The sequence below is a fragment of the Vanellus vanellus genome, assembly GCF_965231255.1.
Source record: "Vanellus vanellus genome assembly, chromosome: 5".
NCBI classification, from domain to species: Eukaryota; Metazoa; Chordata; class Aves; order Charadriiformes; family Charadriidae; genus Vanellus; species Vanellus vanellus.
Genome location: NC_138910.1, coordinates 40,244,880 through 40,258,531, shown reverse-complemented (window position 1 = coordinate 40,258,531; position 13,652 = coordinate 40,244,880). Strand labels below are relative to the sequence as shown.

The following is a 13,652-nucleotide window of genomic DNA, read 5'->3' as shown; positions in this document are numbered from 1 at the left end:
GGGAGATAGCTTGGAGGAGAAGGATCTGGGGGTTGTGGTAGACAGTAAATTATCCATGGCCCAGCAATGTGCCCTTGTCGCCAAAAAGGCCAATGGAATCCTGGGCTGCATAGGGAAGAGTGTGGCCAGTAGGTCGAGGGAGGTCATTCTCCCCCTCTACTCGGCACTGGTGAGGCCACAACTGGAATACTGTGTCCAGTTTTGGGCTCCCCAGTTCAAGAGGGACAGGGAACTGCTGGAGCGAGTCCAGCGAAGGGCAACTAAGATGATTAAGGGCTTGGAGCACCTCCCTTACGAGGAAAGGCTGAGAGAGCTGGGACTCTTTAGCCTGGAGAAGAGAAGGCTGAGGGGAGACCTTATTATGGCATACAAGTATCTAAAGGGTGGGTTGAAGAAGGATGGAGCCAGGCTCTTTTCATTGGTTCCAAGTGACAGGACGAGGGGCAATGGGCACAAGTTAGAACACAGGAAGTTCCGTTCAAATACACGGAAACAGTTCTTTACGGTGAGGGTGACAGAGCACTGGAACAGGCTGCCCAGGGAGGTTGTGGAGTCCCCTTCCCTGGAGATTTTCAAGACCCGCCTGGATGCAGTCCTGAGTAATGTGCTCTAGGCAATCCTGCTTTAGCAGGAGAGTTGGACTAGATGATCTCTAGAGGTCCCTTCCAACTCTGATAATTCTGTGATTCTGTGATTCTGTAACATGAGGAAAAAGTTCTTTACTTTGAGGGTGACAGAGCACTGGAACAGGCTGCCCAGAGAGGTTGTGGAATCTCCTTCTCTGGAGATATTCAAAACCCACCGGGATGCATTCCTGTCCAACTTGCCCTAGGTGAACCTGCTTTGGCAGGGGGGTTGGACTAGATGATCTCTCAAGGTCCCTTCTAACCCCTACCATTCTGTGGTTATAGAAGCTGTTGCCAAGTCCTAAATAAAGCTTTTGCCTGAAAGTGCCCTGTTAAATGTGTCTACTCCTAATGACTATGAAACCGTTTCTGGAAAAACAGCTGTGGCAGTTTAAGCTTCTACTGTCCTCCCTGTGTTTGCTACTGTTCCACTGTGGGACTCTAATATCCTTTGTTGGTCCCTATAGCTGCATCTGCCATTTCATTTTCAGAAATGCCTGAGACATTTCAGCAGAATCTTTCCAGAGGATATCTGCCCAAGTGGTGAAAAATTGCAGCCCAAGGGTTGAAAGTATAGCAATGCTGAAAGCAATTGGAACCACCATCTTGCATGGGAAGCACAGGGGAAATATGGCAATGGGTATCGTTGTCATACGATAAATGTGGGCGTGTACGTAGTTAAGTATATATGTTGTGCTGTCTCTCGGCTTAAGTAGTTATGCAGACTGCATAGGCTAAGTCAGTTATAACCTAAAAAATTTGTAAGACCTAGCAGACAAACAAAAGGCGTTGAAAATATGTTGGACTGTAATTGGATCTGCCCTAAAGCAGGTCAGACATGCATTCCAGATGGGTGTTTGCCCTAGCCATTAGAAGCATTGTAAAATTAATGTAAAAAGCAGTGTATTCACTGTAGTATCTCTGCTGTTACCACAGCACAGCTTGTCCTTTCAGAAAAATGCACAGCACAGTATGAAGTCAGCTTCTAACCACCTTTATTTACTTGGCAATGATTAGAAAAAACAGGTGGATTGTTCTTTTCTGGCTTCTTTTGGTTTGTTTTGTTTGAGGGCACTTTATGGTGAGAACAGTTAGAAGCAGGTTAGGAAACCAAAGATTTTTTCAGACTTTGTCCCTGCTTACCAAACTCTTTACCAGGTACATATGTTCATCTGGCTTAACTGGAGCAGTAAAATTTACCCTGGGGTTGCTGAATTGGGGCAGCAGAACTGTGATACTTCTCTGGAACAGGGATGGTTTCTACTGTACTGGCTACGAGGGATAGCATGTGTATGTGGAGCACTGGAAGGGGACATTGGCTACATATAAGTGAGCTCCCAGTGCTCTGTGTGGTATGGCCATTGGCACTCAGAAAGCTCATGTGCTAAAGAGCAAGCCTTCAGAAGGAGTATCTTTTCAGGAGGAGTATCTCTCTGCCAGATACTTAAATCTGATATAAGGAGATAATCAATATTGCTTCAAATGCTAATTCTTTTGTTAGGTGATGTCTTCAGCAACAAGAAGATGAGGTTATCAAACGCTGCATTAGAAGGTGCTGGGATCCACCACACAATACAGGACTCTTAATGACACAACCTGTTAACATGTTTCAGAGCCTATGTAAGCAGCTGAGGGAAGTCTCTTGACCGATTCTGATGTTCAGATTTCCTTTAGAGCATGGTTTTGGACTTGGTAGGGTGATGGCTCACTGTCGGCTCTGCCCAGTTCCAGGACCACAGGGGTCTCAAGAGTTGCCTGTGTGCCATGTCTAGCATCTCAGGAACAGTCTGGCCAGGGATGCTTAACCAGATAGTTGAACTGGCATACTAATTAATGAGGACATGTGCTGGAAGAGAGTTGTGTCCTGAACCACTCGGGGTGGATGTTGTGGATTAGCCCCCGCCTGTCCGCTCGCTCACTACTCCTCCCCCCAGTGGAAAGAGGTGAAGAAAGAGTTGAAACTTGTGGGTTGGGATAAAGTCAGTTTAATAGAACAGCAAAGGAAGGGAAAAATAATAACAATAATACTGATAAAAGAATATACAAAGCGAATGATACATAGTGCAATTGCTCACCACCCGGAACCCAATACTCAGCCTATTGCTCAGGAGAGCAGTGATCACTGCCCCTGCCCTTGCCGGGCAACTTCCCCAGCTATATACTGAGCACGAAGTCATATGGTATTGAATATCTCTTTGGCTAGTTTGGGTCAGCTGTTCTGGCTGTGCCCCCTCCCAGCTTCTTGTGAAAATTAACTGTGCCCCAGCTGAAACCAGGACACTGGAGAATAAATTTTCAACACGGGCATAAGTATGGCATTATTTTACTGCTAGTGGCACATGCACCTTGCTGAGTCCACTGGTTTGCAACCTAAACAGTCAGAGAAACAAAATCAGTATCAAAGGATGCTTTTCAGGAATAATTATGCTGGCTAATATTTATGTTCAGTTGTCAGTTGTAATTGTTAGCAATAACACATCAAAGTAGGAAAGTGAGAAGTTAAATACCCTCTTATGTGAGATGTGCTGTAGGTGTTACTCAGCACTGTGGAAACCCTTTCTTCTCAGAGTCTTGAGAATTGTTTTTTCTTCCTCATCCTGGAAGGCCGAAACTAAAATCCTGCTTTAGTTGGGTTTTGAGTTATTTTTCAGAAACAGCAGCCAAATTAAAGGCATTTCAAACATGACTGCTGAGTATGGATACATCAGGAAACAGTTTTAGGTGGGATCTTCACAGCCACCTAGGGAATGAAGGTGACTTAAGTGACCTGTGAGAAGCAAGTGGCTAATTCCCTTCGTCATCTGTGTTGACAAGGGCTTTTAGCCTGGATGTAACTATGCATTGTATTATTACAGTGACAGCCAGCTCTCATGACTTAAATAAGCTCTACTTGTCTAAACATTTTGTTATTCCTGCCCGAAGCAACAGGCGCCACAGGTGCATCTGCCCGCTGACTACCCCACCTTCCCAGGTGCCATTGCAGAACAGGTACTGTGCTCTGCAAGGGGAACTGGACAACGGTGAGGATGATAATCCTCCCACCTTGGAGATGTCATTGAGGTCTAGTCAGACCACCTCTCAGATCAAAACCCCCTCAGTTAAAAACAAAAGACAAGTCAATGTCATAGGAGACTGACTTCTGAAGGGAACAGAAGGCCCAATATGTAGACTGAACCTGCTATATAGGGAAATTTGCTGCCTCCCTGGGGCCCAGGTTAATGATGTTAAGAAGAAGCTGCCTCCCCTGGTATGGCCCTCAGATTATTATCCCCTTCTGGCCTTTCAGGTAGGCAGTGACGAAGTAGTGAGAAGTCATCCAAGGGCAATAAAGAGAGATTTCAGGGCCTTGGGATGACTGGTCAAGGCAACGGGAGCACAAGTCTTGTTCTCCTCTATCCCTCCCGTTGTGGGGAATGATGAGGGGGTAAACAGGAAGAGCCAACAGATCGATGACTGTCTCCGAGCACGGTGCTACCAGCAGGACTTTGGGTTCTTTGACCGTGGCTTGATTTACAGAACACCAGGTCTGCTGGTAGCAGGTGGGGGAAGCCTGTCTCACAGGGGGAAAAAGGGTTCTAGGACAAGAGTTAGCAGGGCTCATTGAGAGAACTTTCAACTACATTGGAAGGGGGGATGAGGATGTAGTGACTCGCTAGAGAGGGGCCTGGCTGTAGTAGCCCAGCACTTGTGGGGCAGAGTGCTAGTATTTTTGAGAATTGGAAGGCCTACCACCTCTCTAGGGCAAAAATTATACACTCAACTGCTCTCTCTGAAATGCTTATACACCAATGCACGCAGCATGGCGAACAAACAAGAAGAATCAGAGATCTGTGTGCGGTCACAGGGCCATGATCTCATTGTAATTACTGAGACATGGCAGGATAGCTCACATGACTGGAACACAGTCATGGAGGGCTACGTTCTCTTTAAGACAGGCCAGTGAGGCGAGGTGGTGGAGTCGCTCTTTATGTGAGAGAGCAACTGGAATGTATTGAGCTCTCCCTGGGGGCGGATGAGGAGTGAGTTGAGAGCTTGTGGGTAAGGGTCAAAGGGCAGGCTAATATGAGAGACACTGTTGTGGGTGTTTATTACAGGCCACCTGATCAGGATGGGGAAGTTGATGAGGCCTTCTACAGACAGCTGAGAATCGCCTCACAGTCACAGGCCTTGATTCTCAAGGGAGACTTCCATCACCTGATATCTGCTGGGAAGGCTACACAGCTAGGCGTGTGCAGTCCAGGAGGTTCCTCCAGAGCATTGATAATAACTTTTTTATTCAGGTGGTGGAGGAGCCAACAAGGAGAGGTGTACTACTGGACCTAGTACTGACAAACAAAGAGGGACTGGTGGAGGACATTAAGGTTGGGGGCAGCCTTGGCTGCAGTGATTATGAGAAGATAGAGTTCACGATTAAGTGCAGTATGCACAAAATTACAAGTAGGCTTGAAACCTTAAACTTCAGGAGGGCTAACTTTGATCTCTTCAAGAAATTGCTTGGAGAAATCCCATGGGCGAGGGCTCTAGAGGGTAGGGGGGCTCAAGAGAGCTGGTTCAGTATCACTTCCTCCAAGCTCAGGATCGGTGCATCCCTAAGAGCAGGAAATCAGGCAAGGGAAGCAGGACACCTGCATGGTTGAGCAGGGAGCTTCTGAAAAAGATCAGGTGAAAGAAGGAAGTTTACGGTATGTGGAAGAAGGGACTGACAACTTGGAAAGGGTACAAGAATGCCGTCAGAGTATGCAGGGATGAAACGAGGAAAGCTAAGGCTGCCTTGGAATTAAATCTGGCAAGGGATGTCAAGGTCAACAGGAAGGGTTTCTTCAAGTGCATTGGAGGCAAAAGGAAAACTAGGTAAAATGTGGGCCTGCTGTTGAACAAGACAGGTGCCATGGTGACAGATGATGCAGAGAAGGCGGAGTTGCTGAATGCCTTCTTTGCTTCAGCCTTTACTGCTCAGGCTAGTTCTCGGGAGTCCCAGACTTTGCAGGTGACAGGGAAAGTCTGGAGGAAGCAAGACTTTCCCTTGGTTGAAGAACAAGTTAGAGATCAGTTAAGTAAACAGGATACCCACAAGTCCATGGGTCCTGATGGGAGGCACCCACGAGTGCTGAGGGAGCTGGCGGAAGACATTGCTGGGCCGCTCTCCATCATCTTTGAAAAGTCCTGAGGAACAGGCAAGGTGCCTGAGGACTGGACGAAAGCCAGTGTCACTCCAGTCTAATCTGATAGCCTTCTATGATGGCGTGCCTGGAGGATGAAGGGAAGGCAGTGGGTGTGGTCTACCTTGGTTCGACACAGTCTGCCGTGTCATACTCACAGGCAAGCTTAGGAAGCGTGGGTTACATGAATGGACAGTGGGGTGGACTGAAAACTGGCTGGCAGGTAGAGCTCGGAGGGTTGTGGTTAGTGGTGCAGAGTCTAGTTGGAGGTCTGTAACCAGTGGTGTTCTCCAGGGGTCAGTACTGTATCCAGTTCTGTTCTATATCTTCATCAGTGACCTGAATGAAGGAGTAGAGTATACCATCAGCAAGTTTGCAGATAACACAAAACTGGGAGGGGTGCTGACACACCAGAAAGCTGTGTTGCCATTCAGCATGACCTGGACAGGCTGGAGAGTTGGGCAGAGAGAAATCTTATGAAATTCAACAAGGGCAAGTGTAGGGTACTGCACCTGGGGAGGAATAACCCCATGCATCAGTACAGGTTGGGGGCTGACCTCCTGGAGAGCAGCTCTGTGGAAAGGGACCTGGGAGTCCTGGTGAACAACAAGATGACCATGAGCCAGGAATGTGCCCTAGTGGCCAAGAAGGCCAAGGGCATCCTGGGATGCATCAAGAAGAGTGTGGCCAGCAGGTCAAGGGAGGTCAGCCTCCCCCTCCACTCTGCCCTGGTGAGGCCACATCTGGGGTATTGTGTCCAGTTCTGGGCTACCCAGTTCAAGAAAGACAGTGATCTGCTGGAGAGGGTCCAGAAAGGGTATGAAGATGATTAGGGGATTGGAACATCTCTCCTATGAAGAAAGGCTGAGGGACTTGGGTCTTTTTATTCTGGAGAAAAGACGACTGAGGGGGAATATTATTAATGCTTCTAAATACTTAAAGGGTGGGTGCCAGGGGGATGGGACCAGTGTTTTTTCAGTGGTGCCCAGTGACAGGACAAGAGGTAACGGGCACAAACTTGAACATAGGAAGTTCCATCTCAACATGAGGAGGAACTTCTTTACTTTGAGGGTGGCAGAGCACTGGAAGAGGCTGCCCAGAGAGGTTGTGGAGTCTCTGACTCTGGAGACATTCAAAACCCTCCTGGACACCGTCCAGTGCAACCTGCTGTAGGTGACCCTGCTCTTGCAGGGGGATTGGAGTAGATGATCTTCAGAAGTCCCTTCCAACCCTGACCATTCTGTGATTCTGTGAAGCATGTTTCAGCAATTGGTGTTCTGAGGGCTTTTTCTGGCCTCTTGCTGTGGGTAGCAATTGCACCTCCTCAGACCCCCATTGACATAGCTGTGCTGACTGAAACTGAAGTCAAAGGCCTTGTGGTGGCTCACTGGGACCTACAAACTCACCCTTCTTCTTGGGTATGCTATTGTGTTACTAAATGCACATGACAGATCAGTGTAAAGCATTAAAATGTTATTAAAATAATTGTTTAATATAGCATTGTGCATATAAATCACAGGAGTTGAGCTTAATGTGGCAATAATTCAACCACTCAAAAGGGGCAGAAGAGAGGAAAGATCAACACAATGTGACTTCTTTATATGAAATAGCACGTCTGAGAAGTGTAATACTGAGTTGAATATGGAAGGTCAATTAAAGTTACGTGCTATTGCACCTGTGATGAAGCTGGTGGGACACAACAATGGCCTTGTCAAGCCACCCTGATGCCTTCTGCATCAAGGTCTTTCTTTAGCAGCCTTTCCCCCTTAACTCTGTAAGCACTGCTCTGAACAGAATATACATACACAGCCTTGGTTTTAAGTAACTCATTTGAGATCTTGTAGTATCCGTAGCCTCAGCTGGTCAGGGCTCACCGTAGACTGCAAAATACATTTTAGAGGTAAGAGCAAGCTGAGCTCCACAACTGCTACCTGTGTCTAAGCTGGCTGGCTTAGAACTGTCCTGTGTATGGCTGCCACGCACTGCTGTGATAATTAATACCTGAGCAGCGACAGTAGCATAAACAAACTCCAGGAAGAGATTTGGGTTGGCACAAGTTACTCTTGTGATAAGACTTCTTGCTCCTGCAGATAGATGAAGGAGGTTGCCTGATGTCCAACGAAAGCCTTTCAAAACTGTCACCACTCCTGTCATTTCTCAGATGCTAGTGTGAGCACATGATGTTACAAAGACTCTGACTCCTGGGGGAAAGATAAAGTACCGTAACTTAATAATTTCTCTCCCCTCCTCCCCTTTTTTACTTCAACCTTCAAAGGATTTTATTTTCAGGAGAGAAAGATAAAGTGATCTGGGGCTCAGTTCCTACTTCTGCTTTAGACTTCCTATGAGACTGTGGATAGTAGGTTGTGCTTTTCTGTACCTCAGTTCCCCTTCCATTAAATTAGAATAGGCGCTGTTTTAAAATCATTCATATAATTGTGCCAACTGAGTATAGAGCCAAGATCTGCAGACATAAGGCTGCCAAAAGATACAGGAAATTGCAGAGGTCAGTTTTGAAAGATGCCAGTGTTAGACAGCCAAGACTGTGAGTTTAGGTGCCTTACCTGTTTAAATGTTTTAGAAAATTTAATTGGGAACCAGGCTGCAGAGTGCCTAAGTGCCATGGAGATAGTAGCTCTAGGGTCTTTCGTGTCCAAACAGATTTTAAAATGGGGAATCGTATTCCTTATTTGCTGAACAGATTTTTAAAATGCTACTAAGTCATAATGTTTCTGTTGTTGTTTGTCTGTTTTGTCTAATTCGGCTCTCGCAGAACAATTGCAATCTCTTTTACTTTGCATTTGTGCTGTGCCAGATAGACATAACCCTGAATTTAGTTCTCCTGTAGATGCTAGTTCAATAAAAATAACAATGCTTTTACTAATGAGAATAACTATGTGAAGCCAGGATTCATGCTCAGTTAGTATCCATTAGTGACTTAGATCTATAATGAAGGTTTCCCTGCTTTCTGTTGTGTGTATCAATTCATTACAGAGCAGTCCATAATATTTTATTAACAATATTTTTGTTTTTTTTTCTGGAACTGTTGCCCAAAACTATTGGAAGAGTATGTGCTTTCCTCTTACATCAGAATGAGACAAATGGCACTGCTTGCTTTTATTATTGTGTTTCCTTTGGACTCAGATAGACTTGTAAATGGCAAGTAGCTGTAGCTGGAGACTAATGGAGCACATGCTTCAAAGCTTTCCATCTAGTCCCTTGGTGGGCAAAAAGAATGTATTTTCTATGTTCTAATCAGTCCTCGTTATAAAGGATAGTACTCCTGCTCCATGTTCTTGGAGAAACTCTTACCTTTACTCAGAGAGGGAGAGGGCAACAAGTGCTATCCCGTTATGTATGTGCAGGAGAAACATGAGTGGGGGAAAAAGAAAAAATGAGGCAGAGTAATTTTGTGCTCTGAAACTGGATAATGCACCTGTCAACAGGTATTTATTCTGGTGGCCTTCAGTGACACAGCAGAAGAGAGGCTAAAATTGTTCTGAGGAGACCCTGTATATACCAGTTGAGTGAGCAAAAACTATATTAATTTGAATGTGAACAAAACTACTTAAATTAAGATGCCTTTTCTAATTTGTTACATTGGAATCTTCCTCAGAGCTCCTCCTCCAATCATCCCATCAAATAGCCCCTATTTATTCATTTATTTATTTTATATCTTCACATACATTTAGGAAGAAAAAGGAAGAAGATACTCCCTCCGGCAATGGAGGCCATCTGCTCTTTTCTTGTTGGGGGGGAAAAAACCCTACAATTAGCGTCTTGTTCATCTTTTCATTTTAACAAAAAAAGAGAGGGAAAGAAAGAGAGAGAACTATTATGCAAATACTCTGCAATTTTGTTTCAAATATTCTTTGTACTATGATGAGCAATTTCCTTTAATACAAACTCAGCCTACTTGCCAGGATTTTTTTTTTTTTGCCTTGATATAGGGAAAGAAAAAACCCACAACTTTCATGAGTTGGGGGGGGCATGCTATGTTCCTCTGATGCCAACTTTTTCTCATCCTTTTTTTCTATCTTTCTTTCTTTGGCACTATTACAGCTGTTATTCTTTAAGTTGTCAGAAAGATGTCATATAGTTTTTTTGAGAAAGAGAGAGAACTAAAATAGCTTTACAAAGCCGTAGTTTCATCTCACTTTTCATTGTTCCATTGCCATGATGAAGTGGTCTTGGAATGGAGGACTCAGCTTAGTGAATAAGAGACAAAATCTTTCTCCCTGCCTTATTCAAATGCCAGTTGCTTGTGATGGCGGCATTACCTCTAAGAACAGATATGTAGGTTTTTTATAAGGAGCTCCTGTGCTATTTGTCAGTGGTACAAACTTTAGGGCCAACTAGTGTAGCCAAGATTAAGTCCTTCTGGTCCTTGGTATTGGACAACCTAGCTAACTAGCTGAAAACCTCTGAAAACTTATGATCTGAAAAAGGTGAGTAAAGTATAGAAGAATGAAAGGAATATTATCTCCTGTTTATTGTGCGGGAAGCTGAGCCACAGAAAAAAAAAAAAAAAAAAAACAAAACCAAAATAACACACCCAAGATCTATTGGCAGAGGCCTTCGGAAGAATCAGGAGCTGAGCTAAGAGACTCAGACTTAGAAAGCTGCTGCTTTGTGTAGTGGTCTACTTGCGGCAACATCAGAAGACAGGCAGGACTGGTACTGCAGCTGGGCTACTAGTGTACCATCACAACAGCTAGTTTAGGCTATTGCTGTGCAACAATCATAGAGATGGTAGCATGGTTGTATCCTAATGGCCTAACAAATCAGATTTTCAGTAGGACTTATGAGTATCAGACACATTTGAAAAGCCCACGCTAAACCTTTTTTAACCCTTTGCAGGTTGAACTTTGGGAAAGCTTCAATTGATGTATAAATGTTACATGCTTAAGCCTGTAAAATACTAAGTGTAAAATCTGTGATCCAGTAAGGCATTTTAGCACAGCTTAATCAAATATCTTGCTAAACGATGCATAACTGGCCATCTAACTATACATGAGAGGCACGGTTTGCTTGCAAAAAAAAAAAAAGCTGAATGGATTGGCTGCAAATTGAGAAAATATATTAAAGAAACAAAATTAAGGGAAGTAAAACAAGACCAATGAGACCTTTAAGCAAAGTCAAGTGTGTCACACTTACATCTGTTTCTGTGGCTGTAATGGGACAGGAAGTATAGGGTAGTTCAGAATTTCTGATCTGAGCTTTCACTCGATCTGTTCAGATAGACTGACTCATTGCTTGGGGCTCATTACATTAAGCAGAATTTACATCAGACTGGATTTTGCCTAGCACTGGATAGACAACACAGCAATTCATGGTACTTAGGGGACACTGATCACCTTTTGGTGCTTTGTGGGAAATGGGAATTCCCTATGCATAGAGTCTTTAAGCACACTGGAGTAACTGAGTCACTTTTGATGTTACAGGAGGCTCTTATCATGGCGAGCATGGACCACCCACACCTGGTGAGACTCTTGGGTGTCTGCTTGAGCCCGACCATTCAGCTAGTCACTCAGCTGATGCCTCATGGCTGCCTGTTGGATTACGTTCATGAACATAAGGATAATATTGGCTCCCAGCTTCTGCTAAACTGGTGTGTCCAAATAGCTAAGGTATGTAGTTCATGCTGTTCTTTTTTGTCATTTTCATAACTAACTGACAAACATGCCATGCAAAAAGAAGATACAAAAAATTTGTTGTTTGGGTTTGCAGTTTTTTTGTGTTGTTTTTTTTTTCAGGTGTGTTTTTGTTTTCGGGAAGGTTGGGTGGTTCTTGAAATCCACACTATTTTGTCTGCTTACAATGTTATAGATTACTTGTTACTATGAAAACCAAAGTGTTTTTCTTGACTGTCTTTCCAACTCCGTGTTAATGGGGGTCTTTTGGGGAAAAATGTGGGGGAAGAAGCCCCATGTGACATCTGAGGCTGAGCACACAATGATTTTTCAGCCTCTTCTACTGTTCACTGTTCATAGGTACTGATTTAACCTGATTGTAGTTTTCAACCTTTCTGAATCTGCATTGCCAGTTAAATTCTGATATGTCATCAATTGCCTGCCCCCACACTGCCAAGAAGATAAATATTCACTTCATGTCACTCCTTTGGGAACCACCGCGGTTCTGCTGGTTTTAAGACCTATCACAACAGCTGAGGCTGGAGGGTAATATCGCTTGTTTCTGCAGAATGGGAAATCTCAAGGGCTGGATCCTTTTTTGCTTGCCATGGTGTAATGCTTTCTGCCTTCCTGTGGGGTGTTAGGAGCAAGAGTGAAGCCATTATCGTTCAGATACAGCCTGTACTTCAGCTGAGGTGGAACAGAGTATATGTCATAAATGCAGCGCTAATATAATCCTTGCACAATATTTTACCTATGTTTTAGGTATGCTTAGGTATACAGTGTTGTACTAAGACCAAGTTATTGATAATCAGTTCCAAAGAGTAACAAGATCTGGGAGTGTAGGGGACCATAGTTTTTATCCATTTTAAAGGCTTTTGCAACCAGAATTATGTACAATGGTGTTACTACAAATGAGAATCTGGAACCTACTTTATATTTAGAGTTATTTAGAAGTTATTTAAAGTTTTAGATTATTTTGGTGAAGATGCTTGTTATATACAAATGTGTGCCCTCTTATATTAAATCTGCAGCCTTAAGTGAATTTGCTACAACGTGTATTACGAAATCTTAATTCAAGTTGTAATGTTAAATTTCTAGCACTGGAGAGAAACCTGGAGACTCGGCAATTGTTTTGCTGGACCAAAGAGCACCCATCGTGTAAAGATCCACTTCTTTTAAAAACTTAAATACAAAATACTTTCTTACAAAAGTAGGAAACCTGAGAAATTCAGCTAGCCCTCAGACTTTCTTGAAGGAGAGGGAGAAGTTTGAGGTTCATCATCCTTACCAGGATCAGATCTGTTGTCAAACCTGCCTGAAGGTGACAGTAGGTGAAATGACCTTAATGCTGGGTAGAGGGGTTGACCTATAGAAAGGGCGGGGGGAATCCCAAACCCATATTCTGACGTGGGTGATTCTGCTATACTGTGGTGGTAAAGCAGCCAGAGTTGCACAGAATATTGGAACACGCTGATGGGGATCGCCTGTATATGGAGATTTGCAAGGGTTTATTTAGGGCTGTTATCAGACCAACGAAGATGGGGGAGAAAATACATGTTCCTGTCTGAGTCCTTTCTCTCAACACAACCTCCTTCCCATCTGTTCTCCACTCTCTTGATTGATAGTGGCTGTTATTATTTATTACAAAACATTTACATAGTGGCATACGTGAGGAGATAATCCACCTTTATTTTGAGTTTGTGCATGCACGTAGCCATTGACTCATTGGACTAATGTGCTTGCTAATGGACAAGCTGTACTTGCTTTTCTATGGACTTTACGTGGGCAGCTGATTTAGTGAAGCAAATAGCCTGATGCATATGAGAGGCTTACAGAGCTGACAGGTCTCTGGGAGGGTCCGTGGAAGGCAGGTCATGGTTTTCCCATGGTGATTCTTACCGGAGTGAAACGGATTCTAAACTGATTTCCATTGTAAATGGTTTCAGCATAATGTGGGGATTGGATTTAGGTACACTCATTTGGAAATCATTGCCTGCCGGTTTTCTTGATCATTGTGTGATGTGGGAGGAGAAGATGAGGTATTATAGATATTTGAGTTCTGAGATGGTGGGTAACCAAGCAGTGCAAAGAAATGAGATCATGCATGTAATATTAACTGATGAAGTGTCAGGAGGAGAAAGGGAATTTCTTTGTAACAAAAGGTGCCCTATTATTGAGGGCAAGTTTAGTGAAGCTTAGTTAGTTTCTTAAAGTTTAGTTAAATTCTTCTT

At 43.9% G+C, this 13,652-nt stretch overlaps 1 protein-coding gene across 1 annotated transcript in view; it reads left to right on the top strand.

Annotated features, from left to right (window-relative positions):
• ERBB4 (erb-b2 receptor tyrosine kinase 4) overlaps nucleotides 1-13,652 on the top strand; it is a gene marked incomplete at its 5' end in the record, with an annotated part of 657,878 nt that overhangs the window by 548,412 nt on the left and 95,814 nt on the right. The window contains one exon of the mRNA XM_082483856.1: nucleotides 11,230-11,415. Within this exon, the coding sequence (XP_082339982.1) occupies nucleotides 11,230-11,415 (186 nt within the window). The remainder of the gene's footprint in view (nucleotides 1-11,229; nucleotides 11,416-13,652) is intronic.